A 27,890-nucleotide genomic window follows, 5' to 3' on the forward strand; every position below is an offset into this window, starting at 1 on the left:
TATCACTCACTCGACTGAAATGGGGATATCATAGTGGACACAGAGGAGGGCAAGTCCTTTCAGGCGCTCTTGGCCGACGGTACTCCTCAGATAGGTTTTCAGCCTTTTCAATGCTGAAAAAGACCTCTCGGCTTCCTCGTTGGAGACTGGAAGCGTCAACAGAGTTTTCAAGAGAATGGCGAGATTGGGGAACATGCTGGTGCTGGCGTGTGCCTGGGCTTCTTTGATAGTTTGGAAGACCGGAACAGATAATGCCCAGCGCTCCTCTTCCGCCTTCACGAGTGTCAGGGATTCGATGTCGAGCTCGTAGAGCTTCGCCGCTTGAAGCACATCCGCAACATCCGTTTCGCGGCCTTTGAGGAGTTGCTTGAGCGGAAGTGCGACAGGCACTGTGTTGTCGCCGAGCCGACTCTTCAACTCAGCCAAGACGTGGTCCACGAACGGAATGTACATACACCGCCCGGCGGTAGTACTCCTCAGCATTCTCGCACGGAACATTTGATCGCTGGATCTGTCGTCCACAGAGTCGTGGCACAAAAGCCCTTCCGCTTTCATGTACACGTCGTGGAAATGATTCTCCGTATCTGCTCTGAACTTGGCAAAAATGGTCTCGATGCTGACACCAGGTCGCCATCTTTTTTCTGAAGAGTTCGGCTCGGCTCGGGAGTATGCGCCAATATACACTCCACTACAACCAATCCATCTAGAAAGCGGGGAACACGTATGGCGATGAGAAGGAGCCCAGCGGTGGCGTCAACTTCCTCCTCGAGAAAAACAGCGATGACAGGCAGAAATTCAACGAAAACCAGCACTGCGTCATGACTCAATCCACCTGGTGGGTTACAAGGGAACAAGCTTTTCGCGCTTGGCCGAGGTAAGCTTGACAACCTCTGTGAAGCGGAGAGAGCGCATATTCGAAGAATGAACGAAGTTGTACACCTCGGTCAGTGTTTGAAGAGCGATCTTCACTTCCTTGACGTCACACGCCTTTGTCAGTATTAAATTCTGCCGGTGGTTAAGGCAGTGGATTGGCTTGGCCAGGGTGTACTTCTTCATGAGTACTGCGGCACACCCTTTGAATTTTCCCATTATGGTACTTGCTCCATCGAAACCAAGTCCCCTGTACTTGGCCATGTCCAATCCGAGGTCTTCAACGGTGTGCAAAAGGATCCAGGCTAAACCTTTACCGGTGAGGTCATAGGCGTGCACAAAGGCAAGGAAGTCTTCCCTTATTTCCTCTTCGAAGTGCCGAATGATGATAGTGGCCTGCATTAAAATTCACTTTCTGCTTGCATGCGAGGAATGAGGTCACAAAGTTTTCCTAGGCTTTTAAATCTTACTCTATAATATTCAATATACGATTCCGTAACTTAAATACTGAAAATAAGTAAAGAAAATCTTGAGTTCTCCAGAAATACAACAGAAAGGTACCAGTTTTCGTTTTGACTCTCTCAGAAAGTGGACATTTTACCAGATGGGGGGGGGGGGCGTGCGACACCCCCGGCCCCTCCTCCCCCTGGGTACGGCGTACTACGGCCCTGTACGAGTATAGAAATTGTTAGATGAATGCGGGGCCCATAAGAGCACGGAGCCCTGGGCACGTGCCCGTTGTGTCCTGGCCCTGCAGGAGAGTGAAAAATTACATCAGATACAGAAAAAAATTAAATCTTGCCTGAGCATCCCGTCCACCTCCGCATAGTAAAGCCCAAGGAACCTATGGAGGAGGATTTTTTTAAAGTTTGGAGGACAGCATCCAGAGCTATCTAGCGGCTGCCGTCTTCTCTCCCCAGCTCTCTAGCTTTTTAGGGGTATCTTATATTTATTTTATGTTTTCGCAATTCATGGGTGTTTAAAATATTTTAGTTATCCTAATATATTTTTTTTTTTGGGGGGGGGGCCCGGGCCATCTGGCTCCCCACCCCCGTATCCGCGTCTGCATATGCCTACAGCCGACGACACATTCCGTATTTTAGTTGCAGCACATTATAAGCGAGTCAGTTCTGTACCCACTATCCGCATACACTCGAAATTTTCTGGGGGGCGGAGATTTTTTTTGGGGGGGGCCCGGGCCCCCTGATTCAGTGCTATCTTCAGCGTTATGTTCAGTGTTTTGTTCAGTGTTATATTCAGTGTGATGTTCAGTGTTATGTTCAGTGTTATGTTCAGTGTTTTGTTCAGTATTATGTTCAGTGTTTTGTTCAGTGTTTTGTTCAATGTTATGTTCAGTGTTATGATCAGTGTTATGTTCAGTGTGATGTTCAGTGTTATGTTCAGTGTTATATTCAGTGTTATGTTCAGTGTTTTGTTCAGTATTATGTTCAGTGTTTTGTTCAGTGTTTTGTTCAGTGTTATGTTCAGTGTTATGTTCAGTGTTTTGTTCAGTGTTATGTTCAGTGCTATGTTCCGTATCATGTTCAGTATTATGTTCAGTGTTATGTTCAGTGTTATGTTCAGTGTTATGTTCAGTATTATGTTCATTATTATATTCAGTGTTATGTTCAGTACTATTATGTTCAGTATTATGTTCAGTGTTATGTTGAGTGTTATGTTCAGTGTTATGTTCAGTATTATGTTCAGTATTATGCTCAGTATTATGTTCAGTGTTATGTTCAGTGTTATGTTCAGTGTTATGTTCAGTGTTATGTTCAGTATTATGTTCAGTGTTATGTTTAGTGTTATGTTCAGTGTTTTGTTCAGTTATGTTCAGTGTTATGTTCAGTGTTTTGTTCAGTGCTTTGTTCAGTATTATGTTCAGTGTTATGTTCAGTGTTATGTTCAGTGTTTTGTTCAGTGTTATGTTCAGTGTTATGTTCAGTGTTATGTTCAGTGTTTTGTTCAGTGTTATGTTCAGTGTTATGTTCAGTGTTATGTTCAGTGTTTTGTTCAGTGTTTTGTTCAGTGTTATGTTCAGTGTTATGTTCAGTGTTGTGTTCAGTGTTATGTTCAGTGTTTTGTTCAGTGTTATGTTCAGTGTTATGTTCAGTGTTTTGTTCAGTGTTTTGTTCAGTGTTATGTTCAGTGTTATGTTCAGTGTTATGTTCAGTGTTTTGTTCAGTGTTTTGTTCAGTGTTTTGTTCAGTGTTATGTTCAGTGTTATGTTCAGTGTTATGTTCAGTGTTTTGTTCAGTGTTTTGTTCAGTGTTTTGTTCAGTGTTATGTTCAGTGTTATGTTCAGTGTTATGTTCAGTGTTATGTTCAGTGTTATGTTCAGTGTTATGTTCAGTGTTATGTTCAGTGTTATGTTCAGTGTTATGTTCAGTGTTTTGTTCAGTGTTATGTTCAGTGTTTTGTTCAGTGTTATGTTCAGTGTTATGTTCAGTGTTATGTTCAGTGTTTTGTTCAGTGTTATGTTCAGTGTTATGTTCAGTTTTTTGTTCAGTGTTATGTTCAGTGTTTTGTTCAGTGTTATGTTCAGTGTTTTGTTCAGTGTTATGTTCAGTGTTATGTTCAGTGTTATGTTCAGTGTTATGTTCAGTGTTTTGTTCAGTGTTATGTTCAGTATTTTGTTCAGTGTTATGTTCAGTGTTTTGTTCAGTGTTATGTTCAGTGTTCTGTTCAGTGTTATGTTCAGTGTTATGAAACATATGAATATTTTGCAGTAGTATCTAGCACATGAATGTCTTGCAGTATGTAACTGTATTGTAAATTATGCGTATAAATACATACTGTTAATGAAGACGAAGAAATCCCATCTACATTAACACGGGTAATATACCACCCAATATTCACGTGAAATACTTGTGAATGTTACACGTGGTTTAGGCGAGAATTATTACCCGTGTAAATCACGTGTCACATACATGTGAAATCATCTTGCAAAATGAACCAGCAGATCTACTCCTCACATCCACGAGTCGGATTCACGTGTTACTCGTGAATTACGCAAGCTGTGCCCGGGATGTAATGGGCGGGGGGGGCTTCGTCCCCACTCGACCCCCCCACCCTTTTAACATATGTTCTAGACCATTTCCGATGCTCAATAGATTAATTTGCATACACTGAGGTATAAACAATATAGAATGTATGTCCCTTGTGCTTCACAGACCACGCCTACGTACTCTAGCTCCTACATGTTAACCACTTTTTTCGTGGAAGGGGTAACACGCTTAATGTGGCATGTTGAATTGGGTAACAAGCTGAAAAAGTTTGGGAACCACTGCACTACGATGCTTGAGAATAAGTGCATCGAAGGCGGAGGAGCAGGGCCTGAAACCTCATCGATCACTGGTAACAACGGCAAGGAGTGCCGATACAAAGGCATGTGTCTTGAGTCTTGACAGAAATCCCAAGCCACCTGTGACATCAAGATCAAGATCAAGACCCCAGCGAGGCTTGCCGCTTCCCACCCTGCTGAAAAAAACAGTGATTATTTAAAAATTCCGTGGTGGCGGACCTCTTGCTTGAAGTGCCCCAGTGATAGACCTTCGTGGGCATGTTTAGTGATGGGCTGCGTGCTGGATTGAAATGTAAGGCCAGTGCTGCTTCAAGAGAGAGGCATCAGCAGGAGTAGGGCAGTAAGGACGACCAACACGGACCCGACCTGACCTGACCTGACCAGCCAGTGCAATGGATCGTAAGGGTCAGCGGGGAACAAAGCCCAAAAACGTGCCGCCCAGCAACCTCATCACGCTGGGCACAAAGACTAACCGAGGGGACCCTCAGATCGACAAGACAGCCGGCCATGGCTCATCATTTGTGCCCGGAAAGGCTACAGGTTGGTTTCAGTGCATTTGTCGTGGTTAAATTACTCAAAAAGCTGACAAATGCCTACTTAGTGATGGCTTAAGAGGCAAAGGAAGACATTGCTCTAGTCTTTCATCAACACCATTTTATTCTGATAATCTCAATGTGCTCTTTTTCAGCATTTCTTAGTACCATTTTTGGGTAAAGATTCGTATTAGGTCCGTGCCAGTATCTCATAATCTACTTTATGAAACATCAGTATCTCTTCATATATCTTTTCTACAAACCTTCAACAATCATGGAAACGCTTTGAAAATCCAATTCCAGGACTTTTTTTTTACTCTTAAAAATAGGGGATAATGTTTACGAAAGCGCGTCGCCTCCTCTGCTGGCCACGGCGACACTGCAGCCGCAAAATAGCTCGCAGAAGGCTTAGGGTCGGGGAGCATATTTAAACTACTCCAACCGAACTTTACGACCTACTAACGGGGGGGCTGCGCCCCCCTCGACCCCCTCCTCATATATATGTGACTTATTTCAGCGAGGAGGTATTTCTCGCAACACCAGAGGAGGCGACGCGCTTTCGTCAACATTATCCCCTATTTTCAAGAGTAAAAAAAAAGTCCTTGAATTGGATTTTCAAAGCGTTTCCATGACTGTTGAAGGTTTGTAGAAAAGATATATGAAGAGATACTGATGTTTCATAAGGTAGGTAATGAGATACTGGCACGGACCTAAAACGAATCTTAACCCATTTTTGTTGCAAGCATTGTGAACCGGGGTGACTTCGGACAGTTTTCAAGGTTTTTTTGCTTATGATATTTTTGTTTCTAGGCCTAGGATCTATGCTGAGTGTGCATTTACTCTATTGTTAAGGGCTATCGTTACATGGTGCAACATTTTCACGAAACGTAATAGTTTTTGTGCTAAGTGATAAAATATGGGTGTCCGAAGTCTGCCATCCCCGCTTCTGTCAGAGACGCCATCTGAGAAATATTGCATTTGTCAAGAAATATCTGAATGATAAGACTATGAAGATGCTTATATGTAATCATGGGCTAAGATTCGTTTTAGTACCATGCCAATATCTCATTACCTACCTTATGAAACATCACTAGCTCTTCATATATCTTTTCTACAGACCTTCAACAGTCATGGAAACGCTTTCAAAGTCCAATTCAAGGACTTTTTTTTTTTACTCTTGAAAATAGGTGATAGGCTAATGTTTACAAAAGCATGTCACCTCCTCTGGTGCTGGCGGCGACGACGATGGTGCCGCCGCCGCCGCAAAATAGCTTGCAGAGGGTTTTGTTAGGTTAGGTTATATTCATGCTCCATGATAAAATTCCCGGTATTTTAAAAAAAATTAACAGGTTTGCTCTGGCGACGGCGGTGCAGCTGGTGTTGTGAGAAATACCTCCTCGCAGAAATAAGTCGCACATACATGTGGGGGGGGTCCAGGGGGGGTGTAGCCCCCCCCCCTGGTTAGAAGGGGGGGTTGAGGGGGGCACAGCTCCTCCGTTAGCAGGTCGTAAACTTCGGTTGGAGTAGTTTAAATATGCTCCCCCACTCTACACCCTCTGCGAGCTATTTTGCGGCGGCGGCAGCACCAGAGGAGGCGACAAGCTTCCGTAAACATTATCCCCTATTTTCAAGAGTAAAAAAAAAAGTCCTTGAATTGGATTTTGAAAGCGTTTCCATGACTGTTGACAGTTTGTAGAAAAGATATATGAAGAGCTAGTGATGTTTCATAAAGTAGATAATGAGATACTGGCACGGTACTAAAACGAATCTTTACCTAATCATGTAACTAGTAAGCTGGATTATTGTAACTCACTTTATTATGGCCTTCCTAAATATCTGCTGAAGAAACTACAACTTGTCATGAACAGAGCTGCAAGGCTAATAAAGGGTTGCTCCCCCCACCATAAGAGAATAACACCTGCACTTATAGACTTGCATTGGCTACCCATTAAGGCACGAATAGTCTACAAAATATGTGTATTGACTTATCAAGCAACGCGACTTTGTAAACCTGGATATTTGAGAAATTTATTACAGGATTTTCATTTGGACACTGCCATGTCAGTGAGACACAGTACAGAACAGTATAGACTCTATGAGCCCAGGGTCAACCTGGAACTGGGTTTCAGAGCATCTGAGAAGAGTGCCCCGCGGCTCTATAATGAGTTACCCGGGATGTTTAGAACAGTGGCAGTCTGGCAATCTTCAAGAAAGTGCTGACGACTCACTTATTCACTAAATCCTACGACTTCAGAAATATGAGGATTGAGGACAGCTTTAGGTGCTAATATTACTGTTATAATGTTAGCGGCCCTGTGGAGCGCTGCTACGGCGGCGGACCGGGGCCTGAAACCTCATCAACGGTAAACGGTAAACCAAAGGCAGAGCAAGCCAGCATGAAGGCAAAATGTTGAGGTGTGTGGGTGTCGCACATCCGGCCAGCCGAGCAATGTTATGGGTGGACTTGAAGGAGGGGACAGAGCAAAGCCAAGCCCAAGACTGCTTCAATTCTGTGACGTCATGCCCTCTCCTTCCATTCTTCCTCCAAGCTATTTACAAGGCTTCCCACGGGACGAATCGGGACCGGGAAATTTTGTGCACAACACCGGCTTTGTTGTGCAGTCTAGAATAATCTTTGCATAACAAGGCCTGCATTGACACCGTAACCCTGAGAGGCACCACTGCCTCCTCCATCCACTCCCTTATCAACCTTAAAAGCAAAGGAAGATCAACATCTCCTACAGATGGCGTAATAGATATATGTATCCCGCAAGACAAATCGGGATGGGGAAAATTTTTGCACAACAGCAGCTCTGTGGTGCAACTTAGGAAAATCTTGCATTATAAGGCTTGTATTGATGCTTTAACCCATCTGCTGCGATTGGCCTAGATTCGGCCTTCACTGGTAGCCTGGTAACCTACAGTACCCTCTCAAGTTTCGCAATCCTCGAGTTTAGCGTTTAGTCCTAAATTCTTACCATCACGACTTTCGCGCTCATGCGTGCTGCCTTAAAAGGCGGTGTCCAACCATGGGGGCGTCATCTTCCTTTGCTCATGGTGCCCCCCAGAGCTCATCAATGACCCTCTCTTTAAGAGATAATCTAGAGTCTGGGTTGACAGGTGGTCTTCTGGACAGCATATATATGGATAGTCTTAGGCCACTTGACAGTGACTGAAAAATCCCAACTTGTGGCACCAGGCGGGTCACGAACCTGCGTCATCCTGGACGCGGTGCCATCATGCTACCCACTCAACCACCGCCTACCCTATAGTGACCTAACCTTACTGATTAAATAATCAAATCCAACCAAAAAATGAAGTTATTTGTATGAACTCCGCAACCAACAAATTGCAATATCAGACTCATCTACTTTAGCCTTACGTGATTTAATCTACTTTAACAGAACCTAAGCTATAGACAGTCCCATCCCATTCCTAATTAACGTAATTCCAATGATCAGTTCAAGCAGCTGCCTCTACTTTTATGACTAAAGCAAGGAGAGCAAGAAAGAACAACTTGATTGTATTTATGAACGTTATTCGTGAAGTTGGAAACTTGTTTGATTATGCTTTTTTTTTTTTTTTTTTTTTTGTGTGTGTGTGTGTGTGTGTGTGTGTGTGTGTGTGTGTGTGAATGCCTGTAGCATTGGTAGGCTCTCTTGAGGATCCTGGATGGTAGTCGGCCCCAGCCCATCATGGCGCAGGCAAGTGTTTATAGTGGCGCCATCTTCTCTTGGCTCATGCTGCCCCCCGGAACTCGTTCTTGATTCACTTGGACGGTTTCCTCTAGAGTCCGAGTTGATGGGTGGTCTTCAGGACAGCATGTGGGTAGTTTTAAGCCACTCAGCAGTGACTGAAAAATCCCAGGTGGTAGCGTGGGGATTCGAACCCGCGTCATCCATCACGCAGTGAATGTGGGCCCAGCACGCTACCACTCAGCCACCGCCTACCCTAATGTTGCATGACCAACCAGATTTCAGATACTACTGTGGTATATACGTATTTCATCTGATGCAACACAGATGTGATGTAACAGTATTTAGACATTCACTGTATAGGATATTGTATGCTTTAACAAAGGGTCTGTTTTCACTTTCACAGTGTTTTGTATCATGATGTTCTCACAGGTGCCCCGGGGGAAAGAGCCCGAGATGGTGGATGTGGGAGTTCAGCCTTGTTGGCGAAGAAAACCAAGACAGGATTTGGGGCTGCAGCCGGGGCTGGACGCACTGGGGTGTCCAAGCAGGGCGGTGGAGACATGGTGAACCTTCTCAGCGAGGAGTGGGAAAATGTTGCCAAAGAGGTAGGAAGTACAAATTCACCACAAAACTACATACACATTATTTCTGACAGGACCCATGCCTTTAATTTTCAGTAGTGAATTTAACCTGGTAGCAGTGACGGGCCAAATTTGTGGCTTTACCGTGTAGCAGCGACGGGCCAAATTTGTGGCTTTACCGTGTAGCAGCGACGGGCCAAATTTGTGCCATGATATAGACCCCCCAAAATAGATGATACATAATCTGATCACAAATGCTTTGATATATATATTATGAAATGGTTTGTGTGAGGGGTGATTTTTTCTCATTTTTCTCCCTTGGAGGGACCATTAAGAAATGTGATCCCCGCTGCTACCGGGTTAAGGTTCCCTCTACTTCCATAATCAGGAAGTAAACTTTTTGCATTATATGGCTTTTTGTTGCATTCTTATGATGCATATATGAACCAGAGAGCAGAATGACCAAAAAGTTTCTCTTTCAAGTTGAATAATTGATACAGGAAATTTAATTGCAATTTACAATATCTTGTCTTTCTCTTGTCTACATTTCCTTTCAACTTTCATGTTGAACGTACTGTGTCAAATTTATATTCCAACTATTGCAGATCATCTTTAGTTCTCAGCAATCAGCATCGTCATCTTTTAATAGCAATGTGTTAACCTTCCATGGAATACTTTATCCAGGTAGCAGCGGGGATCATGTTTCTTAATGGTCCCTCCAAGCGAGAAAAATGAGAAAAAATCACCCCTCAAACAAACCATTTCATAATATAGGTATATCAAAGCATTTGTGATCAGATTATGTATCATCTCTTTTGAGGGGTTTATATCATGGCACAAATTTGGCCCGTCGCTGCTATACAGTGAAGCCACAAATTTGGCCCATCGCTGCTACTGGGTTAAGCATGAAGGGCATATCTTCCCATGCATACGATACTTCTTAAGATTTTCAACAGAAAGACAAACAGGTTCAAGTTAATAAGGTACTTCATATTGAAACTGTAGAGTTTACATCAGTTTTTAAATTATTCAATTAGTGAATTGGAGGGCCAGTAAATTTGGCATTTTAATTATGAAATTTTAATTACAAAGAATCTTCTTACTCACCAGGTGGATCCCAATGACCTAATTCCCTTCATCGAGGCTGGAGAGGAGTATGGAGAGGGAGCAGAGATGTACCTGTGTGGGGCTGTGAAGAGTCTTCGCTCCCACCGCACAAAGCCTGACAATCTGCTGTGTTTCTCCCTCATGTACCTGGCCAAGGTGAAGCCACACCTCTTCAGCAAGTCAGACATAGTGGTGGAGGCTTTTTGTTCCCTGCTGAAACGAGATCATTCCATGACTTACAAATCTAAAGGGAATGCTGCAGTATCTGTTTTAGCTGCAAATATTCTTCTAGCTGCTTTCCAGGATGAGAGGGCCTGGCCAGACATCTTTGTGCGTGTATATATTGAGGATTCTCTCGGGGAGAGGCTTTGGGTGGATCATGACGACTGTCGGGGATTTGTTGATAACATAGCTACAGCGTTCAAAACTAAGCTGCCACCAAAGAGTTTGCTGTATCCAGATGTTGGAATGGGCAGCAGACAGGACTGCCCCTCCCCACCAGTCTCAGGAGGCTCTGGTGGAGCAGACTCTTTAGATGGAGACTCTGAACTCTCCCTGGAATGCAAAGAGAGTCTTGATGTCAGTGTGGCAAACCGGTATGGGGCTCTGGCCTCAGAAGTGGAGGAGATGGTAATGGAAGCAGTTCAGCACCAGCTGGGGGTGCGCCACCAAAGCCCTGACACAGTGACACGAAACTTTATTAGATTCCTGTCTTCGGTATGTGGCATATTGGAGGTGAGGCGTCATGTGGCACCTCGACTGGAGCAATGGCTGCAGAGTGCCAAGCTGCAACGTCCAGCAACAGAGCTTCTCATGTCCCTGTGCCTGAACTGCAACACCCACTCTCAGCTAGACGTGGAGTGCATCAGCCACATTATTCGCATCCGTCTCAAGCACAAACCCCTCATTAACCAGTACATGTCATGTCTTAAAGAGCTGCTGGCAGCCCATCCCGACAACATCCCATCAGTGATGAAGCACACACTCTACAATGAACTCTCCCAGGCAAGAAATCCAAGCAACATGTCCATACTTTCTGTCATATTTCAGTTTGCACCAGAGCATGCTGCCATCATTTTGGCTGAGGAGTTCCAGGAGCTGTTGTGTAACCGAGAGGATTATCTGCGGGCCTTGCGAGCCCTTCTGCGGGAGATTGTTCGTGCCCTCAGACATGACATGCAATTCCAGAAGTTTTGCCAAGGCTTGATGAAGGATCGCAAAGATGCTGCCTTCCGTGAATCCTTTGAATTTAAAGAGAGAATGTTCCACAGCGTAACAGATCTCATTGTGTTAACTGTGTTTGTGGCCATTTCTCCTCAAGTAAGGGAATGTGGAGCCCAGCTGTATCGAGGTGAACCTAGAGAGTTGGACCCTGTGCGGAGATACCAAGAACTGGTGGCCTGCATCCAGCGTGATGCCCTCCATTGGCTGTATAAAGTGGTGCCCAAGTGCTACAACCCAAGCAAAGAAGAATTCACTCGATGTCTCCACAAAGTGCTCATGTTTGAACAGGCCGAGGTGTATTATGTAAAAGACAACTGGCCCACTGAGAATGACCGCCCTCTGTACTTTCGCCTCACCTCGGAGATCCCCGTCAAACAGGAAACCCTTACCAGACTCCTGATGATAGCTGTGATGAAGGACCAGTGGATCAAGACACAGGATCTGATAGAGTTGGTAGACAAGCTCATCAAGAGAGCTGCTGCCCTATACAGTGATGATCTAGAAGTTCTACATGTTGATGACACTAAAGTTGTGGAACTCATTTTTAATCTGTGCCCATACATACCTCCAGAGAACTCTCCTCTTCCTCAGGGGTATAGGGCACCCAAAACTGCCATTGCTAATTTATATTGGAAGTCCTGGATTATGCTGCTTTTCATAACAGCCCACAATCCAGCAGTGTTTGGCCTGCTGGCCTGGGAGTCCTATCCTACCCTTCGCACACTGATGGAAATGTGCATTACAAACTCTTTTGTGTTCCCTCCCCCAACACTGGCATCGGGAGAGAAGGGTGATGAGATGACTGCACAGGAGCTCCATCTGTGCGCCCTGGAGCGTCAACAGATCCTGGACTTTGAATCGCATCTGGCCCAAAAGACCATAACTGAGCAAAATAGCTTGTTGTTGAGTCAGCTGATCACTTTTGAACCCAATGGACCTGCCAGAAAACCACCTCCTATTGTCTTGGACCAGCTCAAGGCCCTCAACACATCCCACAAGATCGGCCACCTCTTGTGCCGAAGCCGAAACCCAGACTTCCTGGTGGACATCATTCAGCGTCAAGGGGCTTCTCAGAGCATGCCTTGGCTGGCTGAATTGGTGCAGAGTAGTGAAGGTGCCTTTTCAGTGCTGCCAGTGCAGTGCCTCTGTGAGTTTCTGCTAAGTGAGGCGGGAAGTTCAGCGGGGGGTGGAGAAGGGGCTGCTCGCCACCACCAGTTGCTGCAGCATCTCCGCTCCTTGCTGCGTGCGCCCCGCCAAGAAGACGGGGTCAGTGTGGAGATCCTAGAATACTTTTTGCGACGACTAAGTTCTCAGCAGGCAGCAGCTCGCACACAAGCAGTGCGTGGCCTGCAGCTAGTGGTTGCCCCGCTTGGGGACCCAATGGACACAGGAGAAGGGGATACCCATGCCCCACATGCATGGCTTCTCCAACACCTTCCAAATCTCCCAGGCTTTGACTTAGTTCAGGGTGTGGCTAGCCAGGCCCTGCGTGCTGCCTGCCAGATAGAAACAGATCCCCACGCCGTCAGTGCTTATATTCGGTTCTTGGCTGTGCACACCAAGAATGATCCACTGCAGGACCAGGCAGAGCTTGTGCAGGACATGGCCCAGCTCATTGTAGAGCGATGCACCATGATTTCTGCCATTCTGCCCACACCTGACCGCCCTAGCCAGCCCTTCCCCCACTGTCACAGCACTCTCAAAGCCTTACTCATCATCTTTATTAACTACATGCGTGGAGTGCGTTTACCTCCACGAGAGTCCTTCAGCTGGTCTGAGAGCCAGGACCAGGTACGGGTCCAGTGGGCCACTGGAGACCAGGCTGTTATGCACATACTAGTGGTTCATGCCATGGTGATTCTGTTGACTCATGGTCCAGACAATAGCCATGACCTCTTCCATGAACTGCTCACTACCTGGTTTCCTGAGCAGGAAGAAATGCCTCAGGCCTTCCTTGTGGACACCTCAGAAGAGGCTCTGCTCCTCCCTGACTGGCTCAAGCTCAAGATGATCAGGTCCACTGTGCCTCAGTTGGTGGATGCAGCTCTTAAGGTTAGTCTCCACTGTGTGCCCACTTCTTGAAAATTATGTGACTTGCAATTACAAACTACCCTCATTCCTTTTCTCTCAGCACATACGTGCATCTAAAGTCAAGAGTTTCTTAAAGATAGTTGCTGGTTAAGTATATGTCTCTCTACATATTTGTTTACCTTTAAATCATCATTGCATTATAAACTGGTGAACCTTTGCATACACTTTTTCATATAAGCTAACTATAGTAACTCTTACACTTGGTGGGAGCTTCGTGGTGCAGTGGTTAGCACACTCGGCTCACAACCGAGAGAGCATGGGTTCGATCCCCGGGCGGAGTTGAAAAATTTGGGCAGCTTTTCTGATACCCTACGCCCCTGTCCACCCAGTAGTGAATGGGTACCAGGTATTAATTGGGGGTTGTGTCCCGTCTCCTGGGATCAGTTCCCTTCTCCTATACGTAATTCCTTCCCCCTTCTGTCTCTCTCCGGCATATGACCACAGATGTTGCACCGACTAAACGTAACTTTCCAACTTTCTTACACTTGGTTACCTGTACTGTCATTTTTCCTTTCAGGACCTGGAGCCTTCTCAGCTAGTACTGTTTATCCAGTCATTTGGGATCCCAGTAGGCAGCATGACCAAGCTGCTGTGTGCCCTGGACATGGCTGTCAACACTAATGATGAGGCAGTAGCAGCAGCAGTGTTGGACAAAAGCCACAAGACTTACATGGCCCAGCTGGTAGAGGTGAGAAGGAAACATGAGCAAGCCCTCTAGAGTTATGGTGGCCAGCCATTCTCTTTTCCTTTCTATTCCAGTCAGACAAGGTGAAATAATATGAATAGCCCACAACATGCTAGTCTTACAAAAAGAACACAGAAATTCTGCCAGAAGACAGATCAGTCATAGAAAAGTATCTGCATGTTCCCCCTTTGAAGGAGTTTATCACTGGGAAAAGGAAATACTGATGAAGGAAGACTTTCAGAGTTTTCCAGTGAAAAGGAATAAAGATTAACCCAGTAGCAGCGGGGATCATGTTTCTTAATGGTCTCTCTAAGCGAGAAAAATAAGTAAAAATCATCACTCACACAAACCATTTCATAATATATATCAAAGTATTTGTGATCAGTTTATGCATCATCCATTTTGGGGGGTTTATATCATGGCACAAATTTGGCCCATCACTGCTACACGGTGAAGCCACAAATTTGGCCCGTCGCTGCTACCAGGTAAAAATATTGGTTAACTCATGCATTAGCAAGTTGGGTTGGATAAGTATGAAGTTGAGTAGATCTTGTGTTGTCAAAATGAGAAGATAGATTGAAAAAATAAAATAAAATAAGCAAATACGTATGTTGATGGAAATATAAATAAAAAAAAATCCCTGGAAAAAAAATCTGTTGTGATCAACAAAACACAGTGGCCTCACAGAGGCCCGTGAGCAAGGATTATGATCAGATATCCTATGGAGTATGCACCTCACGTGTGGGGGGGCTCCACTCACACAGCTCTTCTGGACAGAGTGGAGTCTAAGGCTCTACGTCTCATCAGCTTTCCTCTTACTGATAGTCCTCTACCTCTTAAATTCCGCTGCCATGTTGCCTCTCTTTCTGTCTTCTATAGATATTTTCACGCTGACTGCTCTTCTGAACTTGCTGACTGCATGCCTCCCCCCCCTCCTGCGCCCTCGCCTCACACGACTTTCTGATCAAGCTCATCCCTATACTGTCCAAACCCCTTATGCAAGAGTTAACCAGCATCTTCACTCTTTCATCCCTCACGCTGGTAAACTCTGGAACGATCTTCCTTCATCTATATTTCCTCCTGCCTACTTGAACTTTTTCAAGTGGAAGGTATCAGGACACCTCTCCTCCTGAAATTGACCTATCTTTCGGCCACTCCTCTAACTCTTTTTAGGAGCAGTGAGTAGTGGGCTTTTTTTTTTAATAATTGTTACCTTTTTTTTTTATGCCCTTCAACTGACTCCTCTGCTGAAAAAAAAACAAAAAAAAAAAAACACGTGAGTCAATACAAAACCCCGCTTGGAGCCAGATTCACAGTTTGAGTGGACAGAGTATAGTTGGCCATGCGTTGTTGTGGTGGTGGTGAAATTCATGTCACCTCCACAGCAGGTTCATTAGTTCAATAAGCTTTATATTTTTGTTCAGAATTCTTGAATTCCTTTGATTATATATGCTATTAGTGTATTGGTAATGCACTCTGTTTAGATGTGCTGTGTCATCAGTTAAATGTCCTTATAGGCTCAATGAGCTTTTTCTTCTTGTGACTTATATTATTACTTGTTAGTTTACAATTATCAACTGAGCAGCTACTTGTAGTTATGATTGTTTTTATTATCCATTTCATATTTCAATTACCTGATTTTTATAGAAAGATGCGAAGACAAAGTGTGGTAAAAGTCCGGGGCAGGTACTGAATATTGGTGGTTTCTAGATTGAGTAATGTAAACTTCTGTGAATGGGCTGTTTCCCAGGGGCAGGATTCATCAAACCATTTACCGGACCTCTGTCTGGTAAGTCTTGCGGTATCTCCGCCCACCCGGTAAATCGGCATTCATCAACCACTTACCGGAGCCGTGGTAAGGCCAAAAGTTACCGCGGCTCTGAGCACCCGTAACTGAGTTACCGCAGGCGTGGTAAGTGGGTAGACACTGCCGCGGCTCATGTTTGGAGGCGATTTTGAGCCTATGTATTATTTACCTCGTGACGTGCCCTACACCATCAGAAGCAGGAAAGCATGCAGATTTAGGATCTGGGCTTATAGACGCGATGTGACGAAAACCAGCTGAGTACGAAGGAGTTGAAGAGAAATAAATGCAAGAAAATGTGTACTCCCTATTCATTTAACTTTGATTTTCATATGTGTATTTACACATTATTGTTACAATTTTATGCTAGTGTGATGCAGAATTTTCTCAAGAAGATGATGGTGGTCTCCATTTTTCTCAAAAATGAATGTTGGGGTCAGGAAACGGGGTGGGAGTGAGGTGTGTGAAGTCATCGGTTTGGGATGAACTGGGCAGACCCGTGCACGGCCTCAGGCCGGCTTCACTTGCAGGCCGCACTCTATAGTATGTAAGTCTGTGGATCTGTCCACCCACATGACTTTTCCCTGCTTGTTAAAACACTGCAGAGGGAATAATGTTCTGTCTGTGACAGTCGCCTCCCGTCTCAAGTCTCCAATATTCTTGCTGTGGAGTTTAATGCCGTAAAATTTTGCTCTGACCTCCTCCACACTACTCACGAAGCCACTCAATCATGCCATTCACCTCAGCAGCCACAACTTCCCACGCCCATTGCTTGGCTGCACCAGTGAGGCATGATGACAATGGCCCCCTAGCCAGTTTTGGTTGCGAGGGGTGAGTATGGGCAAACATTAGAATAATACCCAATCTTGTGATAGCGAGGCACGCAGCTGGCGTTGGCGACGGAAAACTATGAAGGTAACATACAAAAATGTTCAGAATATTGCTAGGCTACATAAGCGAGTATATTTTTATTTCAAGAATAAATATACAAGTAACGTGCATTCATTCGTAAAAAACGCATCTAATTGAGGGATCACCACGCTAATTATTTGTTTTAAGGCAGTATTTACGCCTGTACGATACACATGTCTTGATTTTGAAGTCTGTGTATTAGTAAACAAACGACACGTGAAAGCTGAAATACAGCATCAAAGGTCGCACGTGATTGGCTATCCAGCCCAACCAATCGTTGCTAGGGTGTGAGTTACCGGAGCGTTACCATACCGTTGATGAATGCCGTGTTTGAAAGATGCCGCAGCTCTGGTAACGCTCCGGTAAATGTGAGAGATACCAGAGGCGTGGTTGGTAAGATTGATGAATCCGGGCCCTGGACTGTTTGACGCATTTCGTATCATCGTGCGCCTGGACCTTTTTACCCTTGATGACGCGAAACATGTCATCGTGTGCGAGAGGGTTAATGTCAGTGCACTACCTTGTTTTCTGTACTTGTACAGTTTGTGGGTTGCCATTGTGTTACTTAGGTTGTCCATCTGTTATCAGTTCTATACATGATATGACCTGCCCAAGTCCACTTCTTATTCTTAATAGTTCTAAACCATCTTTAACCTTTGTTGTTTTCACTTAATGGTGCTCACTTCTTGTTTCCATGTTATACCCAGCATTTTTCTATCCATTTCTCTGTGCACTTCTTAGCTTTCTTTCTTTCTTTCTTGTGAGGTGCAAAGTTTCTGAAGTGTATGTCAGGACAGGCAGGATACACTAATTGTACGCTTTTCAAGGAGTGTTTCAGGGTGCTATTCATGATAGTAGCATTATTTCTCTTCTGATGGTTGGGGTTGTAGTGATTGGTCTTAGATGAGTATACTATTCCTCTATTTCCTCAAGTGCAAGGTTTGTGATCCAATCATTGTTTGTTGCCCTTCCAAGAGATTATTAACCCTTAGAGTACGGGTGGTGATATATTTCTCTGGATGGAGTGCACGGGGAAAATTTTGGCATTTAAAAGAGGTGGAAATGGTGTCTTTCTTCTTTGCAATAATTGTATATTCATATAGTATATATGGTGGTTTAATAAAACTTCTCTCCTAGTAAAAATAAAAGTTGACAGTCGAAAATATTGCGCATTTTCTCGTGGCCGTGACGCGTTGCGTGGAAGCAACCCACTTGCTTTCACTTTCTCACTTGTGCGCTCTCTCTCTCTCTCTTTCTCTCTCTCTCTCTATATATATATCTACCTACTTGCCCCTCCCTCCTCTGTCAATATCACTACCATAGCAGTCATCAGTCACTGTCACTTTGATTCGCCTGCATTCTACTTCCACCCGGAGCAGAGGAACTGCTTGACGCGTCACGAGACATGACAGATGTATTCCGAACAAAGTGAAAAATGATCTGTGGCCTTCGGTAGGCTGCGCACTGGAGACGAATGAGTGTGTACAGATGCCAGTTGCCTCCACCATTCTTGAGTCAAGAACTGGCAGTATATTTGAAACGTAGGGAGCGTAGAGTGTGATGATTATATATATGATACCCGTACAGGTGGGGCGTGTGGTAGCGCACTTATATATACGATCATCGTAATCTAAGGGTTAAGCATTGTTACCACATGGCAGATGATTTGAATTATACTGGAGAAAATATGGGTAGCCTTTGCTAAATGTCTTATCCACAGCAGACACACCTCAAGCGAGAGGTCTTGAGCACATTTCTCATCCAGTAGTGTGTTATGCATACGAATACTGTGTTGGTCTTTGATCTGTTGACTTGATAATGAATATTATATGATTAATGCACCTTGTATTCCATTATAAGATGTCTAGGGTAGAACTCTTTTATGAATATTGTGCATTTGTGGGGTCTCCTGTGAAAATCAAGGGATAGCAGTAATGTACAAATGTGTTTCATAGGTCCAGCATCAGAGGGGAGCTCAAGGTGGTCATGCCTTTGCTGCCACCCTTGGGGAGCGTGATGACCTGGATGCTGCAGGAGGGGAGCAGCCCCCACACATCCCACCACTTGTTACTCCTCTAAAAGTGAGTTCTTCTCTGCTGCCACTCTTATCCTGGACATTCAATTTTCTGCAAAATGTGATCCATCTCTGCATTTGTGTATGTCCATTCATGTGGCATGGTCATGTGCATCAACAATATTTCTAAGGTCAGCTAACTAAACTTTTGAGGCAGTGATTTTATAGGAAAAAGAAGTTTTGCAAGTATGTACACCGGGTATTCGATATATGCGGGTTCGTAATATGCGAATTCGCTCATATGCGACTAACATAAATGTGCCAAGCATTCATTTTATGCGAGAAAAAGTCGCTATTATGCAAATAGTGGAGCTGGTGCGACTGGTTGGTAAGGTATGGTGGCCGACTTCGAGTATAATATCCATGTCCTGATTTCCCTTCAGTAAGAATCAAAATACACATGAATATACAGTATGTGATATAGTAGAAAAACCATGCACATTTTAACTGTTGCTTTAGTGCTTTAATATTGTGAAACGGTGCCGGAATAAATAGTTAGAGGGTTCAAAAACGGGTCGTGGAACATAACCCCCTATAATTAATGGGGTGATAGGTTCGATATATGCGAATTCACACTATGCGAGCTTTTTGCAGAACATAACCCTCGCATATAACGAATACCTGGTGTACTGCCATTGCTGTAGCTGTGGTAGGACCCTCACTGACATTTACAAAGACACAGACAGAGGTATGACTCATGGATCACAGACATATGGACACCTGACTTAGCTTCATACAAATTTAAAATGTGTACTTTCTTGGTACCTATCTGGTTGAACATTTTACATGTCTGCAAGTTAAAGTGTTGTCCAAGTCTGCTTGCTCACTGTCTTCAGGAGACCAGTGCCTGTATATCTTACTGAATGTGGTAATTGAGTGCATGACGTATTCTGCAGGTGTCACAGCCTCCAACGACTGAGTTAAGTAAAAGTGAGGTGCAGTCGTTTGTGCTTCAGTGCTTCACCAATGATGGGCTTCACCGTGATCATAAGAAACAGGTAAGCAACAGTGTGTGTGTGTGTGTGTTTTTACCTTATTTGTTTATTCTAACCCAGGAAGAAGCCAAGGAAGATGTGGAGAAAGGTGGTGGAGGAAGATATGAGGAGGCTGAACATCGTGGAAGAAATGGCTATGGAGCGGCAACAGTGGAGGAGGCTCATATCCTGTCCAACCCCACCATAGGGAATAAATGGACATTAAACAATGATGATGATGATGATAACCCATTTGTATATTTACAAAAAGGAGTCATGCTTTATCAGCTATAAGCACACTTTTGAGAGTTTAATTTGGTAAAAGGATTAATTTCCTCAATTGTTTGGAATTGAAAAAATTACTGATCTTGCATCTTTTTAACATCTTTTTGTACATTTTCTCTGAAACTTCTTAATGTTCGTTCTCCACTGTAGATATACAGTAAAAGTCCAATAATCTGGCGTCTGATACTTCAGAAATCACCAAAGCGGTTGATTTTCCAAAATTCGCAGCTTAATGACAAGGGCACCGCAAAATCTAAAGAGTCCGCCGTCCATTACTTGAGATGTCACTGACTAAAAAGAAAAAGAAAGAGGGTGGCTCTGCACAAATAGTTATATTCCATAAACTAAGTTAGTGGCCAGTTATATAGCTATAGTAACCAGACAGTGCATGGCAGTGTTTATATATATTATTAGATTCATTCCCATGATCCCATTTTGAGACACCTTAATATGGGAATTGAAGCACTACATTAACCCCTTAACGACGACTATGACACTGGCATCATAAAAAAAATTCTGATGTGGGCAACGAGCATGACGCCAGCGCCGGAAAGCGAGAAGCTCTCTGGAAATTGAACGGCGCGCGTAACTATGTATATGTCGATGCTAAGTGACTAACTGGCACCTCTTTTGCCCCTTAGTTGACTCCGTGCTAAAAATAGTCTATAGTTCCTGCCTATGCATCACAGCATCTGCAGAGTGATTATGTTCCCTCAGCCGATCTGTTTTGGCAGTCTTTCTTTAGTTTCTGCTCATCGTGTGTGTGCTGAGCATAGTCTTGACACCTCCACTGATTTACCTGATGTTCTAAATGAACCAATATCTTGTTCAAAGGAGTGGGGAGTGGAAGTTGGAATTTTTGGGAATCATGAAATTCCAGCCAAACAGTCAGTCCAAATCATAATCTGATTTCACAGTTGAGTTATATGGATGATTTTCTACAACTTTTATTCAATGAGATTCATTCCAGAAGGGAAAACTACAAAACTTATTTTCGAGTTTCACTGCAACTTTGGCTCTCTGTAGGCAGTAAATTTCTTGGTCAAAGATTATAAGCTATATTTTTCAGACTCCATCGCGATAAAATGAGCAACTTTTCTTAAATAAATTTTCCTGTACATTGCACCAGTGAAAACTTGGAATTTTGGGTGAATCGGTATTCCAACCAAATGGTCAGTCCAAATCATAATCTGATTTCACAGTCGAGTTATACGGATGATTTCCTACAACATTTATTCAATGAGATTCATTCCAGAATAAAAAAAAACTACAAATATTTACCAAAATTATTTACTGAGTTTCACCATAACTTTGGCTTAGGGGACTGCAATCCCCCCAAAACAAGTGAAAACTGTGAAATCAGATTATATATTGCTTACTACTTAAAGAAACCAAAAGCAAAATGCTCAAGTCTCACACATCCTTCTTCAATATGTCCTTGTGACAAGGCATTGTTCCTTCGCATTGGAAAATGGCTAATGTAAGACCGATTTTTAAGGAGACAAAAATGTACTGGGCATTGCAGGCCCATTAGACTAACTCTAGTAGTAGGTAAGCTACTTGAAAGCATACTCATAGACAAACTTGTGAGTCCCTAGAAAGCCACTCATTAACCCGGTAGCAGCGGGGATCATGTTTCTTAACCTGATAGCAGCGGGGATCATTTTTCTTAATGGTCCCTCTAAGCGAGAAAAACAAGAAAAAATCACCCCTCACACAAACCATTTCATAATATATATCAAAGCACTTATGATCAGATTATGTATCATCTATTTTTGGGGGTTTATATTATGGCACAAATTTGGCCCATCGCTGCTACACGGTAAAGCCACAAATTTGGGCCGTCGCTGCTACACGGTTAATGGTCCCCCAAGCGAGAAAAATGAGAAAAAATCACCCCTCACACAAACCATTTCATAATATATATCAAAGCATTTGTGATCAGATTATGTATCATCTATTTTGGGGGGTTTAACCCTTTCATTGCTAAACGCTTGCAGCGGGCGTTAGGCGTATTTGCTGGTGGCACTAAACGCTCGCTGCGAGCTCCAGCTGCACTCAAATCTCCTGCATATGAGAGTGTTCCAACACTAATTCTCACAACACAGCATTGCCAATTGAGTGGGTTCTTCACTAAATTTGGTGGAAAATCATATCAGCCCAGCATGGCAAATCTACGGACGAGAAACTGGTGGATGTTCTTGCCCAGTATAGCAGCATTTTTGCATAGCTTCACCAATCACCTGACTGATTCTTTGACCAAATAGTTGTAAATATTGCAGTTGGCAATACTCCCTTGCCAGAGTCTGATAAAGAGATGTTCGCAGTTACCTCAATATGGCTGATCATCCCGCATGCACCGACATAAGTGTTAACATTCAACACTCCCTGAACGTGCATGTATGTTCACAAGAGAGGTATACATAACCGACTCCTATTGATCTGGGCCTCCTCTTTCCAGTGGTGTTTTTGGTTTTTAGCTGTGATGAACAGTTTTTGAGATACAGAGGTTAAAAGAACACCCCCATTGGGCTCCCGACTGCGCCCGAGGGGTTAGTCGCATCCAGACTGCGCACAAGTAAAGGGTTAAATCATGGCACAAATTTGGCCCATTGCTGCTACATAGTAAAGCCACAAATTTGGCCCATCACTGCTACATGGTAAAGCCACAAATTTGGCCCGTCACTGCTACCGGGTTAATTAAGATTTCACAGTGTAGCTTCCATAACAAGAGATCTTGCTTATCGGACCTGCTGACCTCAATTTACGACATCCAAATCACTGGACATAATCTATCTCAATTTTCAGAAAGTGTTTGATAAAGTTCCACTATTAATTACTTTATAAAATTAAGCAACTAGGTATTGAAGGTAAAGTACACCAGTGGATTGCTAATTGGTTGAACAACAGACAGCAAAGAGTGGCGATTGATGGAGTAGCTTCAGAGTGGGTGCCTCCCACTAGTGGTGTCCCTCATGGCTCAGTTCTCAGTCCAGTGCTGTTTATAAATTATTAATTAGGATTGTTACTTAACTTCAGTAAGCTCACTACCATTACCAACAGAATGATGAATTGTAAATAATATTGTTACTTAACTTCCATAAGCTCGCTACCATTATATACCAACATAATGTGAATAAACCTCATAATTTAACCTTGTGTTGCATCACCCTAACAACTATGAAGCTCACTTGATAGTAACATATTAAAAACAGAGGATCAAAGCTGAAGGCAACACAGCTGAACTCAATAATCTTATTAGTAAATTTGCTGACGACCCAGATTGGTAATTCAGCCCTCTCAGATGAAGACAGACTAAGCCTCCAAGAAGATTTGCATAAGTTTTGACTTGGTCTGGTAGATGGGATGGTAGATGTCCTTTAATTTAGATTAGTGCCAGGATTATTGAGTTGGAACAAAAAATATGAGGTTTGATTACAAAGTGTGTAGTGAGAAACTCAAAAGTGTTTAGTATGTCAAGTATCTGGGTGTCAAAATCGCATTGAACCTCAAATTTTTACAGCAACGCATTGATGCAGCAAATAAAGTGAACAGAATGCTTGGCTTTATTAAAAGTAACTTCTCATTCAAGAATAAAGATGTAATACTTCCGGTGTACAAGTTAGACTGACCCCACTTGTAATATGCGGGGCAGTTTTGGTCTTCTCACTATGCGAACGACATTGCTAAATTAGGTGTTCAACTTAAGACATTAAAGATGATCTTGCACAACAACCCTTGTGATGAAAAGCTCTCCTATCTTAACCTGTACTCTCTTGGGAAACATCACCTCCAAGGAAAACTGATGAAATGTTTCAAAATACTCAGCGGTTTTGCGAATGTGGACAAATCCAAATTTTTTACGATTGATGACACATTTCAAACGAATAATAATGGCACAAAACAAGTGTAAACAAATAAATTCAGATCACACCAAATTTTTCTTCACCAACATTGAAGTGCAAGAATGGAATAAGCTCCCACCCTCGCTGGTCTGGTACAACATGATTGACTCATTTAAAAACAAGTTGACGCTTCCTTTAGATTAATATTTACTAAAGTAGAAATGCAGTCTTGGTGGCATTTGATAATATAATTTCACATAGGAATAAGGACAGACCTTCTAGTCTGTACCATAGGGTCTGTGTGGTCTGAATATCTATGTAAAGCAATATGGATATTTCCTTTGGTAATTACCAGATGTCTCCCCCCACAGGTACAAGATACAATGAGAGTCTTACAGAGACACTTCAGCAGAGAGATCAGCAGATGTGATCCTGAGGCCCCATATATCAAAGAGTTCCTTAGCAGCCTTAGTGCCATAGTGCACAGTGTGGTATGTAAAACTGCATTCAGGGATGGAATCAGCATGCATGGGCTATGAGGGTTGTTAGGTTGGTCTTTTCCTGAACTTAGCAGAGGCACCCACCCTCCAGTCATGTGATGCAGTGAAAACTTTAGTGAAACATTGCATTGAGTACCAAGCTAAAATACTTCCTTGAGTTCTTGTCTTGTAGTTTGAGTGACCAAAGCTTTGCTGCTAGACTGAGTACAACACTGTCACAGTGGTAGCCAAGGAGATTGATCACATCCACATTCAATAACCAGTACCTCCACAACTACAGGATTTCTGAAGGCCTGAGTAGTTTTAAGCTGCCTGTGCCTTAAATCTAATGATCTCATAAATGTTAACCATTCAGTTTCATCGTGACAAAATGAAGGTTGTCATATGTGTCGCTCCCTGCTGAAGTGAGGTAAGCAACATGGGGGTCGATCTTGAGATATCACTTGCCTCACATTGACCAATTATGCAGGCGTTCTGAGGCAACTATTCAGACTAACATTCAAAGAAGTTGTGTCATTATGGTCAACTTATTTTCATCCAGATGCCTCGTAAAAGTGCAGAAACAACAGAGGAATCAGTTTCTTGTGCGTGTCGCTTGCCTCACTGTAACAGGGAGCGCCACATATATACTCAGAAGTGCGCAGTGGCAGCCTTGTATCAGTTCACTGACAACTATCAAAATCATATATATCTATTGAATGGATCTCCATATTGACCTTCGAGAATAACATCCAAAATTTTCAGATTAGTTTTTTATCTTAATAGAAACTGTAAAATAATAAACTATTTTTTACTTTTGGAAAATTTGCAGTTGTGTGAATAATATATGTGTATTTTATTGTATAGACATGAGTTCAAAGGAACAAACAGGTGTTTGATTAAGCAGTTAAAAATTACTATACAGTAAATCAGCACCGATGACAAAAATGTTCTTCAAATTTCTAATTTGCTTCTTGCAGAATCATGCACACAGCTTTTTGTCGGGACTGCACGACCACTACGTCCACTCTGCAGCACTCTTCCGTCTGTTGAGGAACCTGCACAACAAAAAGGGCTGTGAGAATTTGTATGGCCTTACATGTAAGTTGGTATCAATTATACTTCACAAGACTCCAGACACTGTCTCTCCACTCACCAAGGTTCTTAAATCATTCAATGTGGAGGAAGTACCTTGTAAAGAAATCAAGACTGAGCCAGAAACTGAAGTGGATACATCCTCATCAGAAGCAATCCTTAAGCACCTATCTGCTACCAAACCATGTGACTTGGAGAAAGAGATCCGTCGCATTGTGGAATGTGCCATGAGAAACCGTGATGTCACCTGTGTCATTGGGGCTTTGTCCCAGCTCCTGTTGTTTGGGGTGTCTGTAAAGCAGGAGATGGGTGTGGCAGTTGGCACAGGCACTCCTACAGCCCTCTTACTGGATTGGTTGCAAGTACTAGATCCTGAGTTAAAGGGATCAGACTGCCTGCAACAAACACTTCTCTTCAGGAACCGAGGCAGTGAAGAGAGGAAGGAAGGAGGGTACAGCCAAGCCTGCTTACTGGCTGCTTTCACTCACCAGGCAAGATGGGACACACTGGAGCACTGTGTTCGCACCCTTCTTAGTGACTATAATCCCAGCTTGGACCCCACATCAGTGTTAAACTTTGTTTGGGCTGTGCTGCACGTGCCCAAACTGTGGCAGGGCCGGGAGCGTCGCACACCCAGACATGCACCCCAAGAGACACCACTTTCTTTTGACTCCTCTGAGGTGGTGCATCTCTCAAAGTACATGATGAGTGAGTGTGAGGGAGAAATAGGGACAAAAAGAGGCTCAGAATCACTTGAAAGTCACCTTCCCCTGCTCCTTCATATTCTTAATGATAATTCAGCTCTGTTGCAAGCCCTAGCAGAACACCTGGAGCAGGCTTCTCAAGGGACAGAGTTGGGTAACCAGGCTGCTGGACACCTCCTGTACCACCTCTATCTGAGGATGCCACGTATAATATCACACTTGCCAGCAGGGACTATCAGCAGAGTGGTGGCTGCTGGAGCTAATGGGGGACAGGCACAGGAGAGTCGGGCTGATGTGGTCATTCATAAACTACTGACAATGCTGGCTGCCCCTCGTCCAGACCAGGACTTCCGTCGCCGCATGTGTGACTTGGAGGCAGCAGTGAGGAAACAGGCAGCCTCCCACCCCTTACTTGTGTTACGTCACCTGCCTTTGTTGGCTGCTTCTCTGAAGGGAACTCATCATTTGCATCTCAATGTCCTGCGCTCCAGCAACCACTTGGAGCTCTACTCAATGGTGCTTGGAGTGTTGGAGTTGCTGCAGCCACACTTATTTGCACCTCAACACCTATCTGCTCTTACTGCAACACTTGATAGCTTCATGGCTCTATTCACAACACACAGCCGGACTCACGAGTTGGGCCACTTGCTGGTACGTTTTTCACATTTGATGATGGAATGGGTTGGGTATCAGGGTGGACCAGCTGGTACCTATCTTTGCACTCACTCCAGCTTGTTAGCAAACCTTCAGGCACACCACCCCGACATACCTGCTGTTCGCTCTCTAGCAGCAATTGCTGCAGCCCGGGGAATGGACCGCCCAAAGGAGTCCCCACAAACTCAACAGTGTGGGTCTGACCCAAGCTTATCATCAGGGGTACCACAGGGACCTCTGGCTCCTCCCTGGGTCATGGCACAAGTAGGGGAGCTGCAGGCCCGGTTGGAGACTACAGGCTTGCCAGAGGCTCGGCTAGACATTCTGAAAAAGGTGAGCGACCTCCCGGACCGATGGGTGAATGCAGCATTGCCCTCCTTCACCCACACATTTTGTGAGGGCATGGTGAGCAACAGTCGGGAGGTGCGCTTGGTGTGCTGGGACCTTGTGGCTCGCCTGCTGCACCAGCGACCTGCCCTTGGAGGCCTGGTGGGTCAGGCAGTCATGGCTTCCCTTAAACATGAAGACAGTGCAGTAGTGGAGGCTGCCCTTGAACACTTACCAGAGGTAATCCTTCTTTTGCAAGACCAAGCAGTTGATTTGCTCACCACTGCTTTTATTGCTACACTTTCTGCATCTTCTTGTTCTACTGCCTACCTCAGTGAGGCCCTGACTCTTCTTCATCTTCACACAGGGGCATAACTCCTTTACATATCAATTCTATGGCATATCATAATACTTCAAGTTTCCACACGAGGGACATAATAATTATGTACTACCCAAACAAGTGCTTGATTGGAGTGTCACATAAAATGTACCTGAAAAATTTGACATGAGTAAACTGTACAAATATACATAAGGTATATTCATACCCTGCAAGTTATCTTAAAGGTTACATTATTTTTGAAATGTTTGTGAATTTTGGGTTAGCTCAAAGGACAGAGTTGAGTTTTGCCAGAGCACATGTTCCA

The 27,890-nt window shown here is 43.9% G+C and overlaps 1 protein-coding gene across 1 annotated transcript; it reads left to right on the forward strand.

Annotated features, from left to right (window-relative positions):
* Positions 1-4,263: 4,263 nt before the first annotated feature.
* LOC126987500 (integrator complex subunit 1-like) lies at positions 4,264-27,778 on the forward strand. Its single transcript, XM_050844469.1, has 8 exons — positions 4,264-4,714; positions 8,835-9,010; positions 10,097-13,369; positions 13,926-14,096; positions 18,765-18,890; positions 19,780-19,881; positions 24,359-24,478; positions 25,447-27,778. Exons 1-8 carry the CDS (start codon positions 4,567-4,569, stop codon positions 27,619-27,621), a joined length of 6,291 nt encoding a protein of 2,096 aa, XP_050700426.1. The 5' UTR covers positions 4,264-4,566; the 3' UTR covers positions 27,622-27,778.
* Positions 27,779-27,890: the final 112 nt, after the last annotated feature.

Source organism: Eriocheir sinensis, chromosome 65 (genome assembly GCF_024679095.1).
Source record: "Eriocheir sinensis breed Jianghai 21 chromosome 65, ASM2467909v1, whole genome shotgun sequence".
Lineage (NCBI taxonomy): Eukaryota > Metazoa > Arthropoda > Malacostraca > Decapoda > Varunidae > Eriocheir > Eriocheir sinensis.